This window comes from Myotis myotis, unplaced genomic scaffold (genome assembly GCF_014108235.1).
Source record: "Myotis myotis isolate mMyoMyo1 unplaced genomic scaffold, mMyoMyo1.p scaffold_m19_p_11, whole genome shotgun sequence".
Taxonomy (NCBI): Eukaryota; Metazoa; Chordata; class Mammalia; order Chiroptera; family Vespertilionidae; genus Myotis; species Myotis myotis.
This window is the reverse complement of record NW_023416315.1, coordinates 13,074,431-13,093,921: the sequence shown is the minus strand read 5'-3', so window position 1 is coordinate 13,093,921 and position 19,491 is coordinate 13,074,431. Positions and strand designations below refer to the sequence as shown.

At 40.1% G+C, this 19,491-nt stretch overlaps 1 protein-coding gene across 1 annotated transcript in view; it reads right to left on the bottom strand.

Annotated features, from left to right (window-relative positions):
- SYPL1 (synaptophysin like 1) overlaps positions 1-18,199 on the bottom strand; it is a 28,223-nt gene extending 10,024 nt beyond the window's left edge. The window contains 3 exon segments of the mRNA XM_036327548.1: positions 434-558; positions 17,988-18,132; positions 18,182-18,199. Coding sequence (XP_036183441.1) covers positions 434-558; positions 17,988-18,056 — 194 coding nt within the window. The 5' untranslated portion in view covers positions 18,057-18,132; positions 18,182-18,199.
- Between the last annotated feature and the right edge of the window lie 1,292 nt (positions 18,200-19,491).

The following is a 19,491-nucleotide window of genomic DNA, read 5'->3' as shown; positions in this document are numbered from 1 at the left end:
GTCCTAAAATTATATAAAGAACACTATTATTTAGTAATGGCGAACATATGAGAAATTTGAATTTTTTTCATGTTGTGTTTGCTTCCAAATCATGACTTCTCACACTATGGTGATGGAGCAGTCTCTGTTTTGTTATTAAATTTCTAATCCACTGTAGGATGATAGAATACAAATGTCAATGCAATGTCATTTAATAATTTTTAAATGCTACTCCCATTTTCTATAATTTTATTTCACCACAGACTAGGGAAACAGTTGGAAGACAGACATTGGTCTATGTACCACAGTTTGAGTATCAATGACCACTATTTACAAATGAGGATGCAATTAAAATTTTTTTATCCTCCAAGATTAATAAATTGCTGGAAATCTTAATGGGTCAATATGAAAGCAAAAAGAGTTGTTAAACCATAAAAACAAACAAATAACTCACCTGAATGGATAACCAAAAGTAACTGTAATGGTTTTATTGTCAGGAACTTTGGGAGGACAACTCACTAGAATTTCTGTTTTGTCCTTAAAACCTCCACAGGTGGCAAAAGCAAAGATAGAAGCAACCTACATAAAGACAAAAAAAAAAAAAAAAAGAAAAGAGAAAGAAAAGAGGGAGGGGGGAAAAAAGCATTACTACACCCAAAACATGGCTCATTAAAACCTTAAATTATTATTAAAAACCTGCTCACAAACATCACAGAAATATATTAACACTAGTGGCCCAGTGCACAAAATTCGTGCACATTAAAAAAAAGAATTGAAGACAGATATAGAGGCAGAGAAGCATCAAACAAATTGTCAAATTACAGCGGGAAGGTTGGGGAGGGGTGAGGGGGAGGAGGTAAGAGATCCACCGAAGGACTTGTATGCATGCATATAAGCATAACCAATGGACACAAGACACTGGGTGGAGTGGGGTGAGGGCATGTGCCCGGGGGTAGGGGAGGCCAGGGGAAGGTCAATGGGGGGGGGGGGGGGGAAAGGAGACATATGTACTACTATTTGTAATACTTTAAACAATAAAATTAAAAACAAATAAATTTTAAAAAATTTTTAAAAAGGAATTAGAGGAAATATTTTAATATTGCTATTTGCCCTTTCTCTATAATAGAAGTGTCAGAGATGAAAGAAAATTAGTAAAATGTGTATGAAAATCTCCCTCCTGTCAGAGTCTGGGGCGCGCCATGGGACCGAGTCAAGTCCCCACCCACCCGCGTGTGCCTCGAAATCGCCCAAGACCCGGCCGGCCCCACCCCCATCAAGCCCCGCAGGGCTGGGGGGTACAGCCTCAGGTCCCTCGGCCCAGTGCCAGGTGAGGGACACAGCCTCAGATCCCCCATCAAGCCCCACCGGGTGGGGGGCGTGGCCTCAGGTCCCCCGGCCCAGGCACGAGGGTGTGACAACGATTTGCATATTAGCTCTTTATTATATAGAATTATAGAAAATACAAAAGTTCTTAACTATAAATTTAAACATAGATGGTGAAAAACATTAAAATATTTCCTGTGCCTTGGCCGGGTGGCTCAGTTAATTAGAGCATCATCCTGTACACCAAAAGACTGCGGGTTTGATTCCTGGTTAGGGAACATACATAGGTTGTGGGTTCCATTCCTGATTGGGGCATGTATGGGAGGCAACTGATCGGTGCTTTTCTTTCACAATGATGTTTCTCTCTCAAAATCAATTTAAAAATATCCTTGGGTGAGGATTTAAAAAATAAAAATAAAAAATTACTTGCAACTCTCAACAAATGAGATTTTATTTTCTCCTGAATATAACAAAGAAAATTGTATACCAAACCACATATAAATTCATTTATTCCAGGGGTACCCATTAAATATGAGTATGAAATTCAGACAAAGTCTTATTTATTGGTATGAAAATCAAAAGGGGTGAATTGGAGGTGTTTTTATTTGGAACCCAAGGGTAACTATAAAGCCAAGAGATTGTATGCAAAGAAGTGATGTTATTTCATGAGCTTATAAGACCTCATTGTGGATATTCTAGGTCTTAAAAAGTACTTGGAAATCTGTTTTCCTGATCAAGCCAAAAAAAAAAAAAAAAAAGTAATAATGCTCTCGTAAGGAAAAAAATTGGAAGCATCCTAAACATTGACAGGGTACCAAATAAATTAGAATCCATTTAAACAATGCAACCTTATATAGTCATTAAAATGTTAGGAAATATCTAATTATATAGAAAAATGGTCATTACATATAAAGTTTGTAAAAACAATACATTGTGTATGTGTCTACATCTATGTATTCACACACAACAAAAACTAAACAGGTTATACATTAAAATTTTAACAGTAGTCACTTCTGAACAAAAGATAAAAGATAATTCCTAGGACCTCTATCTCCAATGCTGGCTTCACAGCTGCTATGCATTCTAGAGCCACAGAAGCCGGTCCTACTCTAGCCAGGCTTCTGGTTGAGAATATAGCCCAGCCAACACCTGGATTTCAGTCTATGAAGGCCTTGAGCAGAGAAGGAGGTGTTGAGGACACTTCTAATCTGAAATCACCATAATCCAAGTGTAAAACTTATGATTCCCCGGAACCCTGTCACTGCCACTTCCGCAGATACTTGCCACTTGCATGCCCATTGCAGCCGCTGGCACTCCTGTACAACAACTTACATGACATGGTCAGAGTCGAGCCTCACAGTAGGCTAGCTGAGGGTTGATCACACACATGAACAGGCCAACAGCAATCAAGACCAAATTACAACAGGAGAGTTCATATAATAGATAAAACGGACATTCCTGGAGTATTCAGCTCAGGAGATCAAGAAGACTGCACCATTGAGTCCCACAGGACATTTACTACAGAAGGCCACCCCACAAAGACTGGGAGGGAAAGCAATTCTACCTAATACATAGAAACAAACACAAAGAGACAGCTAAAATGGGGAGATAAACAACCCCAAATGAAAGAAAGGGAAGAATCTCCATAAAAATGAAATGGATGAAAGCAATTTATCTGATGACAGAATTCAAAGTAAAGGTTATAAAGATGTTCAAGGAATTTAGTGAGAATTACAAGGCAATTAGTGGGAATTACGATAGCATGAACAAGGAAATAGAAACCATGAACAAGAACAAGTCAGAAATGAACACTACCATGTCTGACATCAAGAATACACAGGAAGGAAAAAAATACATGGGAAGGAATTAAAAGTAGATTAAATGAAGTGGAAGCTCAAATCAGTGAATGGAGAACAAAGCAGAAAAAACCCACTCTATTAGAGCAGCAAAAATTAAAAGAATTTAAAACCAGGATAGTTTAAGGGATCTTTGGGACAATATGAAACGTAACAACATTTTGCATCACAGGGGAAACAGAAAGAGAAGCAAGAAATAGAAAACTTGTTTAAAGAGATAATGACAAGAATACTTCCCTCAGTGGGTGAAGGAAAAAGTAACATAAGTGCAGGAAGCACTGAGGGTCCCAAACAAGATGAACCTCATGGGACCCACACCAAGACATATTATAATTGAAGTGACAAACGTTAAAGACAAATAAAGAACCTTAAAGGTAACAAGAGAGAGACAGAAAGTTAGCTACAAAGGAGTTCCCATTAGACTGTCAGCTGATTTCTCAACCAAAACATTTCAGGCCAGAAGGAATTGGCATGAAATATTCAAAGCAATGAAAAGCAAGGAGCTGAATCTAAGAATACTCTACCCAGGAAGGCTATCATTTAAAATTGAAGGCGAAATAAAGAGCTTCCTAGACAAAAAAGACTAAAAGAGTACATTACCACTAAACCAATGTTGCAAGAAATGTTAAAGGGACTGCTTTAAGAAAAAGAGGATTTTGGAGAGGAAGATGGGTATAAAGAAGAAAATGGCAATAAATAAGTACCTTTCAATAATAACCTTAAATGTAAATGGGTTAAATGCTCCAATCAAAAGACATAGGGTACCTGAATAAGAAAATATGTATATATGTCGTGTGTGTGTGTGTGTGTATACAGTATCTACAAGAGACTTATCTCAAAGCAAAAGATTCACACAACCCAAAAGTGAAAGGATGAAAAAATATATTCCATACAGATGAAAATGGAAAGAAAAAAGCAGGAGTAGCAATACTCATATCTGACATAATAGACTTCAAAACAAAGGCCCATAAAAGAGACAAAGAAGGTTACTACATAATATTAAAGGGATCGATACAACAAGAAAATATAACACTGGTAAATATAGAAGCATCTAAAAATATAAAGAATATTCTTGGTGGACTTTAGGAAGAAATTGACAGCAATATAGTCATAGTAGGGGGACTTTAGCACCCTACTGAAATCACTGGATAGATCGTCTGGAAGAAAAATCAAGAAGAAAACAGAGGCCTTAAACAACACACCAGATCAGGGGGATTAATTGACATTTACAGATCATTTCATCCTAAAGCTGCAGAATATACATTCTTCTCAAGTGTACCTGGAACATTCTAAAAAATAGACATGTTAGGACACAAAATAATTCTTAACAAACTGAAGAAGATGGAAATCTTATCAAGCATCTTCTCGGATCACAATGGCATGAAACTAAAAATCAACTATAATAAAAACACAAAAAAACATTCAAATATATGGAGGCTTAATAGCATGTTATTAAACAATGAATTGGTTACCAATGAGATCAAGGAAAAAAACCAAAAACTTCCTGGAAACAAGTGAAAACAAACACACAACCACCCCAAATCTCTGGGACACAGCTAAATCAATCCCGAGAGGAAAGTTCATAGCATTGCAGGCCTACCTCAAGAAACAAGAAAAAGCTCAAATAAACAATCTAACCCTATGACAAAAAGAATTAAAAAGAGAACAAGAAAAGCCCAAAGTAGAAGGAAGGAAAAATAAAGATCAGAGTGGAAATAACTGACAGACTAAACACAAACAATACAAAGATCAATGAAACCATGACTAGAAAAGATAAACAAGACTGATGAACTTTTAGCCTGACTCATCAAGAAACAAAGAGGAACCAAATAAATAAAATCAGAAATGAAAGAGGTGAAGTAACAACTGACATCACAGAACTAGAAAGCATTGTAAGAAAATACTTTAAATAACTATATGCCAACAAATTGGACAACATGGGCAAAATGGACAAACTCCTAGAAACATATAATCTTACAAAACTCAATCAGGAAGAACCAGAAAACCTGAATAGGCCGATAACAAGAAATGAAGAAGTAATCAAAACACTCCCAATAAACAAAAGTCATAGACTGATGTCTTCACAGGTGAGTTTTACCAAACATTCTAAGAACAGATACCTAACCTCCTCAAACTATTGTAAAAAAACCTGAAGAGGAGAAAAGACTTCCAAGCTCTTTTTAAAAAGCCAGCATTATTCTAATTCCAAAACCAGATAAAGACACTACAAAGAAAGAAAATTACAGCAAATATCCTTGATGATTATAGATGCTAAAATCTTCAACAAAATATCAGCAAATTGGATCCATCAATACATCAAAAAGATCATACATCATATACAAAGGGTTACTCCAGGAATGGAAGGCTGGCACAATATTCACAAATCGATGAATGTGATTCGTCACAAACAAAACGAAGAATAAAAATTACATGATCATATCAGTAGGTGCAAATTTGATAAATTCTGGCACCATTTATGATAAATATTTTCAGCAAAGTGGGAATATAGGGATCATACCTCAACATAATAATGACCATATATGACAAACCTACAGCCAATATCATACTCAACTGGCAAAAACTAAAAGTGCTTTCCTTAAGATCAGGAACAAGACAGGTGTCTGCTTTCACCATTCTTTTATTCAGTATAGCACTGGAAATCCTAACCACAGCAATTAGACAAGAAAAAAATAAAAGGCATCAAAATTGGAAAGGAGGCTATAAAACTGTCATTATTTGCAGATGGCATGATACTGTACATAAAAAACTCTACAGAATACACCAAAAAACTGCTAGATTTAATAAATGAGTTTGGCAAAGTGCTACTGGATACATATTAACATCCATGAACTGATGTCATTTTTATACACCAATAATGAACTGTCAGAAAGAGAAACTTAAAAAAAATCCCATTTACCATGGCAACAACAAAAAATAAGATACCTAGGAATATACTTAACCAAGGAGATAAAAGACCTGTACTTGGAAAACTACAGGACACTGAAAAAATGAAACAGGAAGACATGAACAAGTGGAAGCATATGCAGTGTTCATGGATTGAAGAATTAACACCATTAAAATGTCCATACTACACAAAGCAATCTGCAGATTCAACACAATCTCTATTAAAATGCTAATGGCATATTTTACAGATCTGGAACAAATATTTAAAAAATTTAAATGGAACCAGAAAAGACCCCAAAAGCCTCAGCACTCTTGAGAATGAATAACAAACTTGCAGGGATCATAATACTGTAATAAAACTATACTACAAAGCTACTGTAACAAAACAGCGTGGTACTGGCACAAGAATAGGCATATAGACCAATGGAACAGAGCAGAGATCCCACCCCCCACCCCCACAAATTGATCCACACCATTATGGTCAATTAATATTTGACAAATGAAGCAAGAGCATACAATGGAGTAAAGATAGTCTCTTCAATAAATGGTGTTAGGAAAATTGGACAGATATATGCAAAATAAAATGTAACTAGATCACCAGCTTATTCCATACACAAGAATAAACTCAAAATGGATAAAAAACTTAAATGTAAGTCCCAAAATAATAAAAATTCTAGAAGAAAACATAGGCAGTAAAACCTCAGACATCTCACACTAATACTCTCCTAGGGCAATAGAAACAAAGGAGAAAAGAAACAAATGGGTCTGATACACTGTTGAACAGCAGTATAATGCTTTTCCTTCCATGGATCCAGGGCCATAATCAGGATAATAACTATCAAGGGATTCCCCCCCTCACACACCCCCAAGAAGAAATATAAAGAAGTGGAATCTAGTTACAGATATAAAGAGCCCGAGGTAATGTCCAGCACATAGTTTGGAGTCTTCAGTTAAGAGTTAATAATTGGTAAAGCCTGGCCAGTGTGGCTCAGTGGTTGAGTGTTGACCTATGAACCATTCTGGTCATTTCACAAAGTATGGTTCAAATTGATTATTTGTTGTCAGTAGCGATATTAATGGTTTCAGCTGGTTTTAGAAGCTCAAAATACACCACACCTTCCTGATCCCACCAAATGCAGAAAATTGTCTTCTTTCTGAAGCAATGTGGCCTTGCAGTCGATGTTGATGGTTGACCTGGATCAACCCATGATTTTGTGCATTTGGGATTCTCAAAATAAATCCACTTTCATCACCAGTCACAATTTGATGCAAAAAAGACTTTCTTACGTGCTGCTGCAGCAACATTTTACTGATGACTTTTCGGTTTTCCATTTGTCTTTCGTTCAGTTGATGTGGCACCCATTTTCCTTCCTTTAAAATCTTTCCCATTGCTTGTAAATGATCATAAATTGTTTGCTAAGCAACATTTAATCTTTCTGTAAGTTGTTTTTGCGTTTGACACGCATCTTCATCCAATAATGCTTGTAACTGTTGGTCTTCAAACTTTCTCGGTAGACCTGGACATTCTTTGTCTTTCACATCAAAATCATCACTTTTAAAGCATTTAAACCAGTGTTCACAAGTATCTTGAGATGGAGCATGTTCACCATAAGCTTCCCGAAGTATTCAGCAGCACTTTTCTTCAAAATAAAATAATGAATTGAAACTTCCCACGAATCCTTTTTTTTTTTTTTGGCACAAAATTCGACATTTTTAAGTGTAAAAAATATCTATGATGTTAACACCTTCAGAAAATTTGACAAAGGAAGTTTTGAAGCTTGTTGTCAATACAACAAAATAGCACACATATCAAATCGTATATATATCAACATATGTGTAACTCCATCTATTGAAAAAAATCCGCATTAACCGGTACATCTAGTATATTTCTTTGCCACTTGTGAAATTCATTTCCCATCCCTTTCTATCCCATAAATAACTGAAACTGCTGATATGAAATTCTATCTGTACAATCCTATCTAATAAAGAGGAAATATGCTAATTGACCCTCATGCCGAAAAGATGGCGGCGCCCACAGCCAATAAGAAGGGAATATGCTAATTGACTGCTCCGCCCTCAAAGATGGCAGCACCCACAGCACAAGATGGCGGTGCCCAGCCCCCTCAGCCCCACTGGGGTGGCAGGTGCGCAGCAAGGCCGGGCCCACCTCCAGACAGGCCCAGCCGCTCCACATGCCTGCCTCCGGAGACCCCCAGTCCCCTCAGCCCCCCAGCCGCCCAGGGCCAGCCTGAGGCTCAGGTAACCAGGGCCGGCCAAGGCTTGCGCTACTGTCAGTGGCAGCAGCAGAGGTGTGATGGGGCGATGCCTTCCCTTGATCGCCGGGTCGACTCCCGCCCCTGAGGGCTCCCGGACTGTGAGAGGGGGCAGGCCGGGCTGAGGGACCCCCCGCTCCAGTGCATGAATTTTCATGCAACGGGCCTCTAGTAATAGTAATAATTCAGGGACAGAATGACAACCAGTTTCTCTTAAGGTCAAAAAGGTTCCATACTCATTATGACAGTCTCATGTCACCAGAGAAACAGTTCCACTTGTCTCTCTGCCCACCATATCCACACTAGAAACATGGAAGATCACTAATTTAGAGATCTGCAACTTCAGAGTTAATATTACAGCCTGGTTCTCTAGAACACAGATAGATACACTACAGTACTCAAATGATGTTCAAAAAGGAAGCACCTGACCTTCTATTTATACCTACTTTTAGACTTACACAAGAAATAAAAGCTTTATTAAAATTAATATACCACTGAAACCCATGCTGGGCCTCCAGGTCAGAGAGTCATGTTAGTACAGTATGCTGGGTGTCCTGAAGGTATGGAGAATCCCACAACATGGAAGGTTAGACAGTGATACCTTCACCTATTCTTTCCCTTTTAGTATTCACATATTATGATGTGAATGTACCTGGCCAAGTGACTTTATGGAATAAGTTTATCTAGTTTTTACCAAACCTTCAGAAAATGGACAATGGCTTAAAATAGCTTCAGAAACTAAACTGATAATACAAAAACTCATGTCCAAAGAGAAAATGGAAGAATTAACACCCTATGTGAACTATACTCGCCAGCCGCATTACAAGGTTAAAATGGACTCCACTTAAACAGATCACAAGGTGCCCCAAAAGAAAAAGGAAAATATCAGATGAGTACCTGAAGTAAAGATTTAAAAATATGAATGGAAATTTACCGAGTATGTCATATGCCTTAAGATGCTCACATGGTAAAATATGCATCTTATTATAGATGCATATTGGATGCACATTGGGGCTCTGTACATAAAATTTTACAGATAGGGATCCATGATAAAAACAAAAAGGAAAGTTTGATGATTCCTAATATTTTCAGTGAGTTATTTATCCTACAGCCAGAGTCCCAATCTTTACACCTATTCCTAAACCTTGCTCTACACATTAAGGGTTCTACTGGAAACACTGGTACTCATCTAATTTATGTGTGTCTTTTATGTTTCTAGTGCAGGGTCCTCACTGCTATTTGGTTTCATCATTAATCTGATATCATCTACTTAAATCTCTGTCCAAGGGACAGTTTAGGAAAATGAAATGTATAATTGAAATCTCCAGAAAGAGATCTAAAAATATATTGTATTTAAGTGTTTATGTGCAAAACCAAATGTATCTCTTTTTGCTCTTTTACAAAATCAAATTATCAGTGGGAATAAACTGAAATATTAGCAAAATGTTTTTTTCTAATAAATATCTTTAGTAAATGCTTCAGACTTTGACTCATAAAAAAATATACTTTAACTTTAGACTCTAATCTTACTGATTATAAAGGCAAACATGCTGTGATAGTTCATTTTAAAATATATTTTTATTGATTTCAGAGAGGGAGAGGGAGAGATAGAAACATCAATGGTGAGAGAGAATCATTGGTCAGCTGCCTCCTGCATGCCCCCTAATAGGGGTCAAGCCCACAACCCAAGCATATGCCCTTGACTGGAATTGAATCTGGGACCCTTCAGTCCACAGACTGACACTCCATCCACTGAGCAACTGGCTAGGGACAAATAACCCTTAAGAATTTCGATTATGAGAAATAAAACTTGAGTTCTGCTGAAATAAACACTAGACATTTTTTGTTAACTATTAATTATTATATGTTGAAAACATCTTTATGTCACCTCTATTCTCAAACAATTATTAAGCTGAGTATGGAACTAGAAATTTCTGGGGAATCTAAATATACTTTTTTAAAAATCATTTCAGACTACCCTATTATTTTTATATCTTTTGGAGTGAATCAATATCCTGATTGTTGAGCTGTCTTTGTTGTTGTTATTAATCCTCACCCGAGGACATTTTTCCCCCATTGATTTTTAATTTAATTTATTTTAGAGAAAGGAAGGATAGAGACATCAATGAAGAGAAGCATTGAATTGACTGCCTCTGCACACCCCCTACTGGGGATGAGCTGCAACCCAGGCATGTGTCCTAACCAGGAATAGAACCCCAACCTTTGGTTCATGGGTCAATGCTCAACCACCAAGCCACACCGGCCAGGCTCTCCATTAATTTTTAGAGAGTGGAAGGGAGGGGGAGAGACAAAGAGAGAGAAACATCGATGGATTGCTTGCCCCCTGGCTGGGGGTATGTGTGTGTGGGGGGGGGGGGGGGGGGGACCTGCAACCTAGGTACATTCCTTTGACTGGAATTGAACCTGCAGTCCACTGAGAAAAACCAGCCAGGGCATGGCTGGCTGTCTTTGAAGTGAGTCTGTCACTTCACAGAAAGCTGATAGCATTTGTTGCCACTGATATAATTTGAGCTTTGAGATGAAAATAAGTTTTCTTCATGTGCTTTAGGATATTTGATGTAAGACTCAGCTTGAGAGTTTATTTCCCCCCTTTCTACCCCTGTCTAGTGCTTTCATAGTCATCTCCCTGTCTGGTAGTTTTATGGTCATTTCTACCTGGCCTTCTGAGTCCGCCAGCCCACAAACAGCACGTTAAGACAGGGCCCCCAAACTACCAACATATGAGAATATTTTAAGTTAATACAAATCCAAACTTTAAGCTGGCAGGCAGGCTGATTCAGGTTTTAGGAGGCTCTCTCTCTCTCTCTCTCTCTCTTTACTTCTTTAAGTACTCAACTTTATGTAAGTCATAAATCCAGACAATAGGTTGAAACTTCTTTCCAGATTTATTTCCCAGCGCTGGGAACAGTTCTTCTCCCACTTGTTTCTGTTCCATTCCTGGTCCCTAATGATGTTTACCTTGTATAACAACAGCAACTCTCAGTGGGTGGTCTGAGGACCTCTGGAAGTACCCAAGACTCTTTCAGGGAGTCCATGAGGTCAAAAATATCTTCAAATTTATTACTAAGAAATTATTTGCCTTTTACACTGTATTGATGTTTGCACTGATTTAAGCAAAGGCATTGGTGGATAAAAACCTCTGGGCTTTGGAAGAATTAGCAATAACAAACTGTTTTGCACTTGCAGTTAAAAAGAAAAAGCCAGTTTCACTTACAAATGCTTTTGATGAACCAGTAACAATCATTATTTTATAAAACCCCGACATTTGAGTCTTCTTAATATTCTGTGATGAAATAGCATGCACAAATAAAGACTTTCACTGCATACCAAAACACAGCGGTTATCTCCAGGGAAAATATTTAAACAATTGAATTGTATGCTGAACTAGTTGCTTTCTTCCTGAAACACCATTTTTACTTAAAGGATAAGTAATAGACAAAATATAGTTATTCAGACTTGAAAATTTGGCATATAGTTTCCTCAAAAACGAATGAAATGAGCTTTTCAATTCAAGGAAAACTGGCAGGATTTGTTGCCATTGATGTTATGCAAGCTTCCAAGTGATTTATTACTGTTATTTTAAAATAAATGTTTTTAATGTATCAGCTTAAATTTCTAATATGGTAAATATTGATAGACACAACTCACATAAACAAAAAGCTCCTTCAAGTCTACAATATTTAAGAGCATAAAGGAGTTGAGATCAGTGTTTGAGAACCACTGTATGGAGCATTGCTCTGTTATTGTAATTTTCCCTTTTATATTTTATCAGAAATTGCTATTTGTATGTGTGGGAGTGAGGGTGCATGTGCTTGTGTGTTCTGAAAGCACTGACAATACTTACATTTTGTCTATGAAAATGACATCCGACCTACCCCATGAGAGTGCTCATGGTAAATACTAAGAGGATTCTAGGTAGGAAAAACAGAGAGCAGGGGGAAAACAAAGAGCAAAGGAAGGGGGGTAGGGAAGTGAGTCAATAAGTCTATTAACAAGTTTTAAGTGTAGAGTGTCCTGGTGGGCACAAAATGATATTTGAAATCCCTTTCCTTCTCTGTAATGGGGGTGGGGGAATAAACACAAATGGCAGGGTTAAGAGAAAGAGAAAGTTGCCGAAAAAGTAGTCTGTGTTACAGACTGATGGCCTAAAAATGTAAAAGTTAAGCAAATGAATAAGGCAAATATCAGTCTATATATACCCCTCTCCCCATAATGCAATACAGTTTATATTTTCTGGGGTGCTCCACTGAGCATATTGTAAACCACAAAATTAGGATGAAACATGGTCCCTATTAGCAAAAATCTTATAGTCTACTTGGGATGTCTAGACTTTAAATATTTTACATAAACTATTATGTATTTCTGAAAGTTTGTGATTTAAAGAAATTGATATATGTAATGCTCCAAGGATTATAGGTTTTCTTATGGTTTTTCACTTCAATTTTCCTGGATAATAACTTATCCCAAAGTAATGTTTTTAAAGGCATAAGATAAAATCAGAAAAAACTTCAAACTTGATAAATGAATCAAGAAGATCCTACTTGTTTTAACTCTTAAGATCTTATTATGAACATACATCTAACAAACAAGAAAATAATTGCTTCAGATAACTTACCTTTTGTTTTTTACGCTTGAAATTTTTGGTAATGTTTTCAATAATTTATTAAAAGACCAGTTATAAACTGGTATCAAAATGACTAAGAACAGACTGTTAAGAGTTCTGGATGTAATAATAATCATGGGATATTGGGTAAATTACTTAATTTCTCTCAACTTCAGTAAGATGGAATAACAACCCTCATAGATTGTCAGAGGATTAAATGAGAAAATATGTGTCGAGTCCTAGCACATATATTTTATTTAATAAATATCTTGTTAATAATGAGAATAAAGTTGACCAGCACTGACAAAAATATTCAGAGATGGTTATTAATAATTTTAGAATTATTATGGTTAATTAGTCTGTAATTCCTTAGGTACTCCACAAACAGTATCTCTTCTATAACTGTGTGTGTGGAATTAGAAATGCACATTACCTGGATTCCTTAAGGGCTAAACATTTGTTCCGTGTCTACCCTACGCAAGATAGCAGCAAGAAAGTCCAAAACACAAGTGTTAAATATTAAAAGGAGATAATATCATTTTAATGAAAAACTTTTATCTAAATAGTACAGATATATGACTATAAAGAACCAAATTAAATTTACGAGAGAAATATAAAATACTTTTAAAAAGCTGTTTTTATAAAATTAATCCTTGGCTTTTACTTCGTGTTTAACTCCTACACGTGGGGTATCTATTCTTATCTAAATTTTATATTTTCACCTTGATAGACTGGCTCAAAGCAGGAAAACATGCTGGAAAACAAATGAAAAGCATATAAAACTATAACTTCTAAAGTCTAAAATACCTAATAGAAAATAGTGATCTTGAAGGACCAGGAGATATGTATGTCAGACAATTAGTGCTCAATTGTATTCACCATGTCTAGTCTTTTAGAAATACAGCATCTCAGTCCTGGAAAAAACAACTAAAAACTGTTCAAGTACATTATCATCATTCACATATTTATATAGTAACTCAGTCATTCCAACAACCCTGTAAAGTATTGATTTTCCCATACAAATGAGACAAAAATTCATCAACTTTTAATGAATTACACAGAGAGAACTAAGAGGCAATGCCACTGCCAGGCACTATAACTAGGGGCCAGGAGTACATAAAAATACAAAAGTAAAAAATATATAAATTCTTTATATAAAATATGGTGGCTGCAGTTTAGAAGCAAAATGAAAAGGCTTCTGCTTCAGCAATTGTATTTTTATTCTGGCAATAAATATTTACTGGGCATCTTGCCTTCATGTCTATGATGCATTCAGATTTGTAATCCTCTGAAAGGTACATATTACCAGGTTATATCTAGTCTAACATCATCTTCTAGAACCTTGCCAGTGATAAGGTGATTTGGAGAGTTATTCTTTTAGTTATATGGATGGTAAGCAGTCTTTATCTAGATTTTAGATTTGTAAACTTATTTATTAACTATTTTTAGAGGTAACCCCCTAACACACCTCAATCAATGCCTTGTGAAACTAACAATTCATTCAAAACACATTTGAAAATTCCTACAATGGACCTTTCTCCTATAGAACCTTGTTTTATCATTCATTCCCTGATGCCAAGATGTTTTTTCTATTCATCTTCCAAACCATTTCTTCTCTCCTTTGATGGCAAAAAGCTGTTGAATCTCTAGCCCATATTTAAATTTAAAACCTAGATCCATATATCTATCTGCCTATATGATACCTCCTTATTTGATGTAAAAAGAGACCACAAACTGAATACATCCAAACCCTTATCTTACATCAAAAATCTACTTCTTTTTCTTAGTGATTTAACTTGGCTAACGGTGCCACTATCAGCCCAAGTCAGAAATATGGCAGTCATCTTAGAGTCCTAGTCCTTCCTCTTCTTCACGTCCAGATGCATTCTAATTGCTAAATTTCTCCTCTCTATTCCCACTGCTATTAAAGTTAGGCCCTCATTATTTCTCAAGCAATAGCTTTCCTCTCATTTATGACCTTTCAATCCCCTACACTACTAACAAAATTAAGGTTTCTAAAAGGCAAATCTAATCATATCATTCACTTGTTTAAAACCCTTGAAGGAGTGAGTCCCTACCTTATGGTAGGAATCCTGGGTTTAAAGAAGCTATCCAATAAAATACCCCAAATTCTGTACACTACCCATATGCATTTTCCTAAGGAAAGGGCTCAGAGGGTTAAGAACCATTGGCAGATAGAATAAACTCCACAAACTATCCTGGCAAGCCCTTTGAAATCTTTCAGAATCATCTCAAACCATATCCTCCCTCTCAGTCTATGTTCCAACCAACCCCAAATATAGGTTGTTTCCCCCAAAATGTATACACATATTTTATAAAGGCAGTGTTTACTAAAATACATTTTCTCTTCAAAACTGAGCTATCAGCTGTTAAGGTATATATACATTTGGGGGGGACACTCTGCTTTAAGTTCTCAAATAGACTATGCTGCTTCAACTTTTCACACCACTGAACATAAGGTTCCCTTTGCCGGGAAAGTCACTCCCCTTTGAACAAGTACTCATCCTTCAAGTGTTATTTCATCTATGAAATTCTACCTGTTTCCTCCAAGCAATTGATTTGTCTTTCCTCTCACTTACTGCATCTTGCCTATACTTACACCTTTATTATAGTATATGTTTGTTTTGTTTTTAAGTTCTCACTGGAGGGTATGTTTTTATTGATTTTCATGTCTTTCTTAATAGTTCATGAGGAAAAGACGGTATTTTATTCATGTTTGTGTACTAGTGCTTAGCACAGCACCTATCCTATATAATAAAAGGCTAATATGCAAATTGACCAAACAGCGGAACGACCGGTCACTATGACGTGCACTGACCACCAGGGGACACTCAATGCAGGAGCTTCCCCCTGGTGTTCAGTGCGCTCCCACAGGGGGAACGTCCTTCAGCCAGAAGCCGGGTTCACAGCTGGCAAGCGCAGCAGCGGTGGTGGGAGCCTCTCCTGCCTCCATAGCAGCCCTAAGGATGTCCAACTGCCGGCTTAGGCCTGCTCCCTGAGGGCTCCCGGGCTGCGAGAGGGCACAGGCTGGGCTGTCCTGGGCCAGTGCACCGGGCCTCTAGTATATAATATAAACTCAAATACTTGTTGAATAAACATTCACTACACCAGCGGTTCTCAACCTGTGGGTCGCAACCCCTTGGGGGGTTGAACCACCCTTTCACAGGGGTCGCTTAAATACATCCTGCATATCAGATATTTACATTACGATTCATAACAGCAAAATTACAGTTATGAGAAACAACGAAAATAATTTTATGGTTGGGGGTCACCACAACATGAGGAACTGTATTAAAGGGTCGCAGCATTAGGAAGGTTGAGAACCACTGCACTACACCATTAACAAGAAATAATCTTTTTATAAAAAGTTCTCCTATGTAGTAATAAGTTGTTCAAACTAACAATAGTATTTCCTTAAAAAGCTTTAAAAGGATAGTAAAAATATACTGGCTACAAACATTTATCAATTTACTGCTGTTTTGAAATACTAAAAAAAAAGTTAAGTACATCTTTTTTTAAAAAAAGACAGACCAATAATATAAGCACAAAATACAAAAACTACCTCTTTGTGTAAGTAAAAATTTTAATTTAACTGTAATCCTTAATGAGATTAAATCTACTACATATAAGACTTTTTCCAAAACCTTTCTATTTTATTAGCTTTTAGTTAAATGTGATTTGTCGCCTGCAAGTTAAATTTTTATATATTCAATTAATAATTTTCTTTCTATTTAAATCCTGACCGAGGTTTACAGGACCCTAAATGTCTGTGAAATAGGTATTTGTGTGCAATCAGCACGGTTTCAGTTTTCAGAAAACACCCCATGAAACTGGGGGAAAGGGAGAGAACAGGGTGTAAGTAGGAAATCAAATTGAGTTCGCACCAGAGAATCCGAGTCTCTGTGTTACTTAAAAAAACAAAAACACACACACAAAAAACCCCACCACCCTGGGTAGGCGACTTCAAGCAGCAAATGGAAAGGCCTTCTCTCCGCCAGGGCAGCACTCACACAGGGTCAGGGGGAGGGATGTACACTCTGCTCGCCGCACACACAGCCCGCCCCCACTGATGTCCGCCGGAACGCGGGCACGGAGTGCGCACTGGGCCCGGCGGCCCAGGAAACCCCGCGGGGCCGGGTGCACCCGCCGCCTCCTCCGGCGGCCTGATCACCGTCAAGGTCGGAGGAAGCCGCCTCCTCCGACGTTAATGACCGAGCGAGAGCTCCGGGAGAGGCCGGAGAGCGGGCGCGGGCGGTGGCTCGGGAAAACTGAGACCTGACGGCGATTCCCAGCAGGTGTTTACGCGCAGCGAGCGGGCCGACGAGACGCGTGTTGGTTAAAAGGCCTTTCCACCGCCGCCCCCCCCCCCCGACCCCCCGCACGCCTCCCGCTACCATCCCCGCCAGCTTCCCGGACCCGGGTTATTTTTGTCCATTTTTAACTTGGAGCCAATCTTAGAAACAAGTAAGTGCGTGCTCGTCAAATGGGTTCGACCAGGCGCGACTCGCTTTCGAAGGGAGCGGCCTCCTGTCAGCACCGGGCCGGGAAGCACGGGCCGGCCCTTCCGCGGGAGGAGGAGGCGGCGCCGGCCCGGGCGACTCCCGCCCGCCGGGTTTCGGTTAGACCTCAACAGGAAGTTTCCTCTCCCCCGCGGGAAACCGTGAAACACTCCCACGGGGGCACCCAGAGGTGAGCGTCGGTGCCGGAGGCGGCCCTGCCCCGGACCCCGGCCGCCGAGGGGCTAGCGATTCCACGCCGACCGCGCGTCCCCGCCCGGCGCGGGCCCAGGCCGCGGCCTCTCGTGCCCTCCCCGCCCACCCCGCCCTGTCCCGGGAGGTGGCGGCGACTCCGGGTCCGGCGCGAGCCGGGCCGCGCCCCCACTCACGGGGCTCCCTGCCTCCTCGCCGAGGGCGCCGGCCCGGCCAGAGACGGTGCCGGTGCGGGTGCGGGTGCGGGTGCGGGCGCGGCGGCGCGATTCCCGGCCTGGCCGGCGCGGGCTGCACTCACCCACTCGAGGACCTTGATGAAGCCGAGCGGCTCCTTGAGCGGGTTGAGGTTGAGCTGGAAGGAGGACATCCTCTGAGGGAAGGAGGGAGAGACAATCAGGACGGCTGGGCGGAGGAGGAGGAGGACCGACGAGACCGAGCAGTCCCCGGCAAGCTGTTTCCTCCTCCTTCACCTGCTGTGCCCAGTCCCTCCCCGGCGGCGAGGAAGGGCAGGAGGGGCGGGCTCCGGGAGGCGGGCCCGAGAGGCCGAGGGGCGGGGTGGGGCGGGGCGGGGCGGCGGCGGTTGAGCCGCTTCCCTGGGCGCTGGGGCGGAGACTGCGAGGAGCGCTGGCGGTCGGTGAGGGGTGGACAGGGGCTGGGAAGGGGAGGAGCCTCCCTGGGCCGCACCTGGCCGAGCCGGCTGATCCGCTGGCCCACCAGATAGATGTTGGACGCCATGCTGTGTGCGCCGCGCCCCCTTCCCCGAAGCCCAGGCCCCCACCCGCCGCGCTCCGTCTCCTCCGCGCATGCGCGCGCCCCCCCCCCACCGCGTCTGCGCAGCGAGGGTCGCTGCCCTGTGCGAAGTGCGCGGTTCGGGTTCGTTGGGCGCCCACCTTGCAGCACGACGACCGTCTTCCACCCGCTCCTCTTCAGAGTGCCCAACTTTTTTGATGGATTTATGAAATATTGATAGAGACGAAGCCGCGATTCAAGGCTGGTGTCAGAGGCCTTTTACGAAAATGGTGGAGAGTTATTGCAGAACAACGGATTTGGGGCGAACCATGATGTAGGTATCTCAGAAGCATGTTCACCAAAACATTCTTACCGAAATTAAGTTTATTGTCCGAGTTAGTATTGGAGTCTGGGTTGAAAATGTAGGAGAAAGGTAATAGCTAATAGGAAAAGGCTTGGACGGACAGGCGCCTCCGGAGCCACCCACTCACCTCTCCTGTCCTGTCGTCATGTCCTCTGCTTGGGGCGCTCTTGATGTCCTCCCATAGAAGGCTAATCCTATTCCCCTTTCAAGATTCAGCTTAGGTGACACTTGCCTCCTGGTACCCAGTTATCGGAGGCCCGAGGTAGTGATCTCCTTGTCGGCTTCCCCAATCCCTTGGACTTCTTTGAGGGCTGGAATGGTGGCCGAATGGCGTGTATGGATTGTTAGGTAGTTAACACCATGTAACGGCTAAGTAAGGAAGAAAGGAATTTAGCACAATAGGATCCCAATTTCAACTTCCAAGTACTTGCCTATATACTGTACACAGATTTTCCAAGCACCTATGAATTGGCAGTTTCCTCACCACTGAAGTTATTCTAGAAGGGTTTGACAACTTACTGAAGGTCTTTCTAAGACTAACCCTTTCTTTTTTCAGACCTATTTACCACCTCATTTGCTTCCCAGAGAATGCAGAGAACACATTTCTTTTTTTTCTCTTTTTTTTAAAAAATATATTTTATTGATTTTCTACAGAGAGGAAGGGATAGGGATAGAGAGTTAGAAACATGGATGAGAGAGAAACATCAAT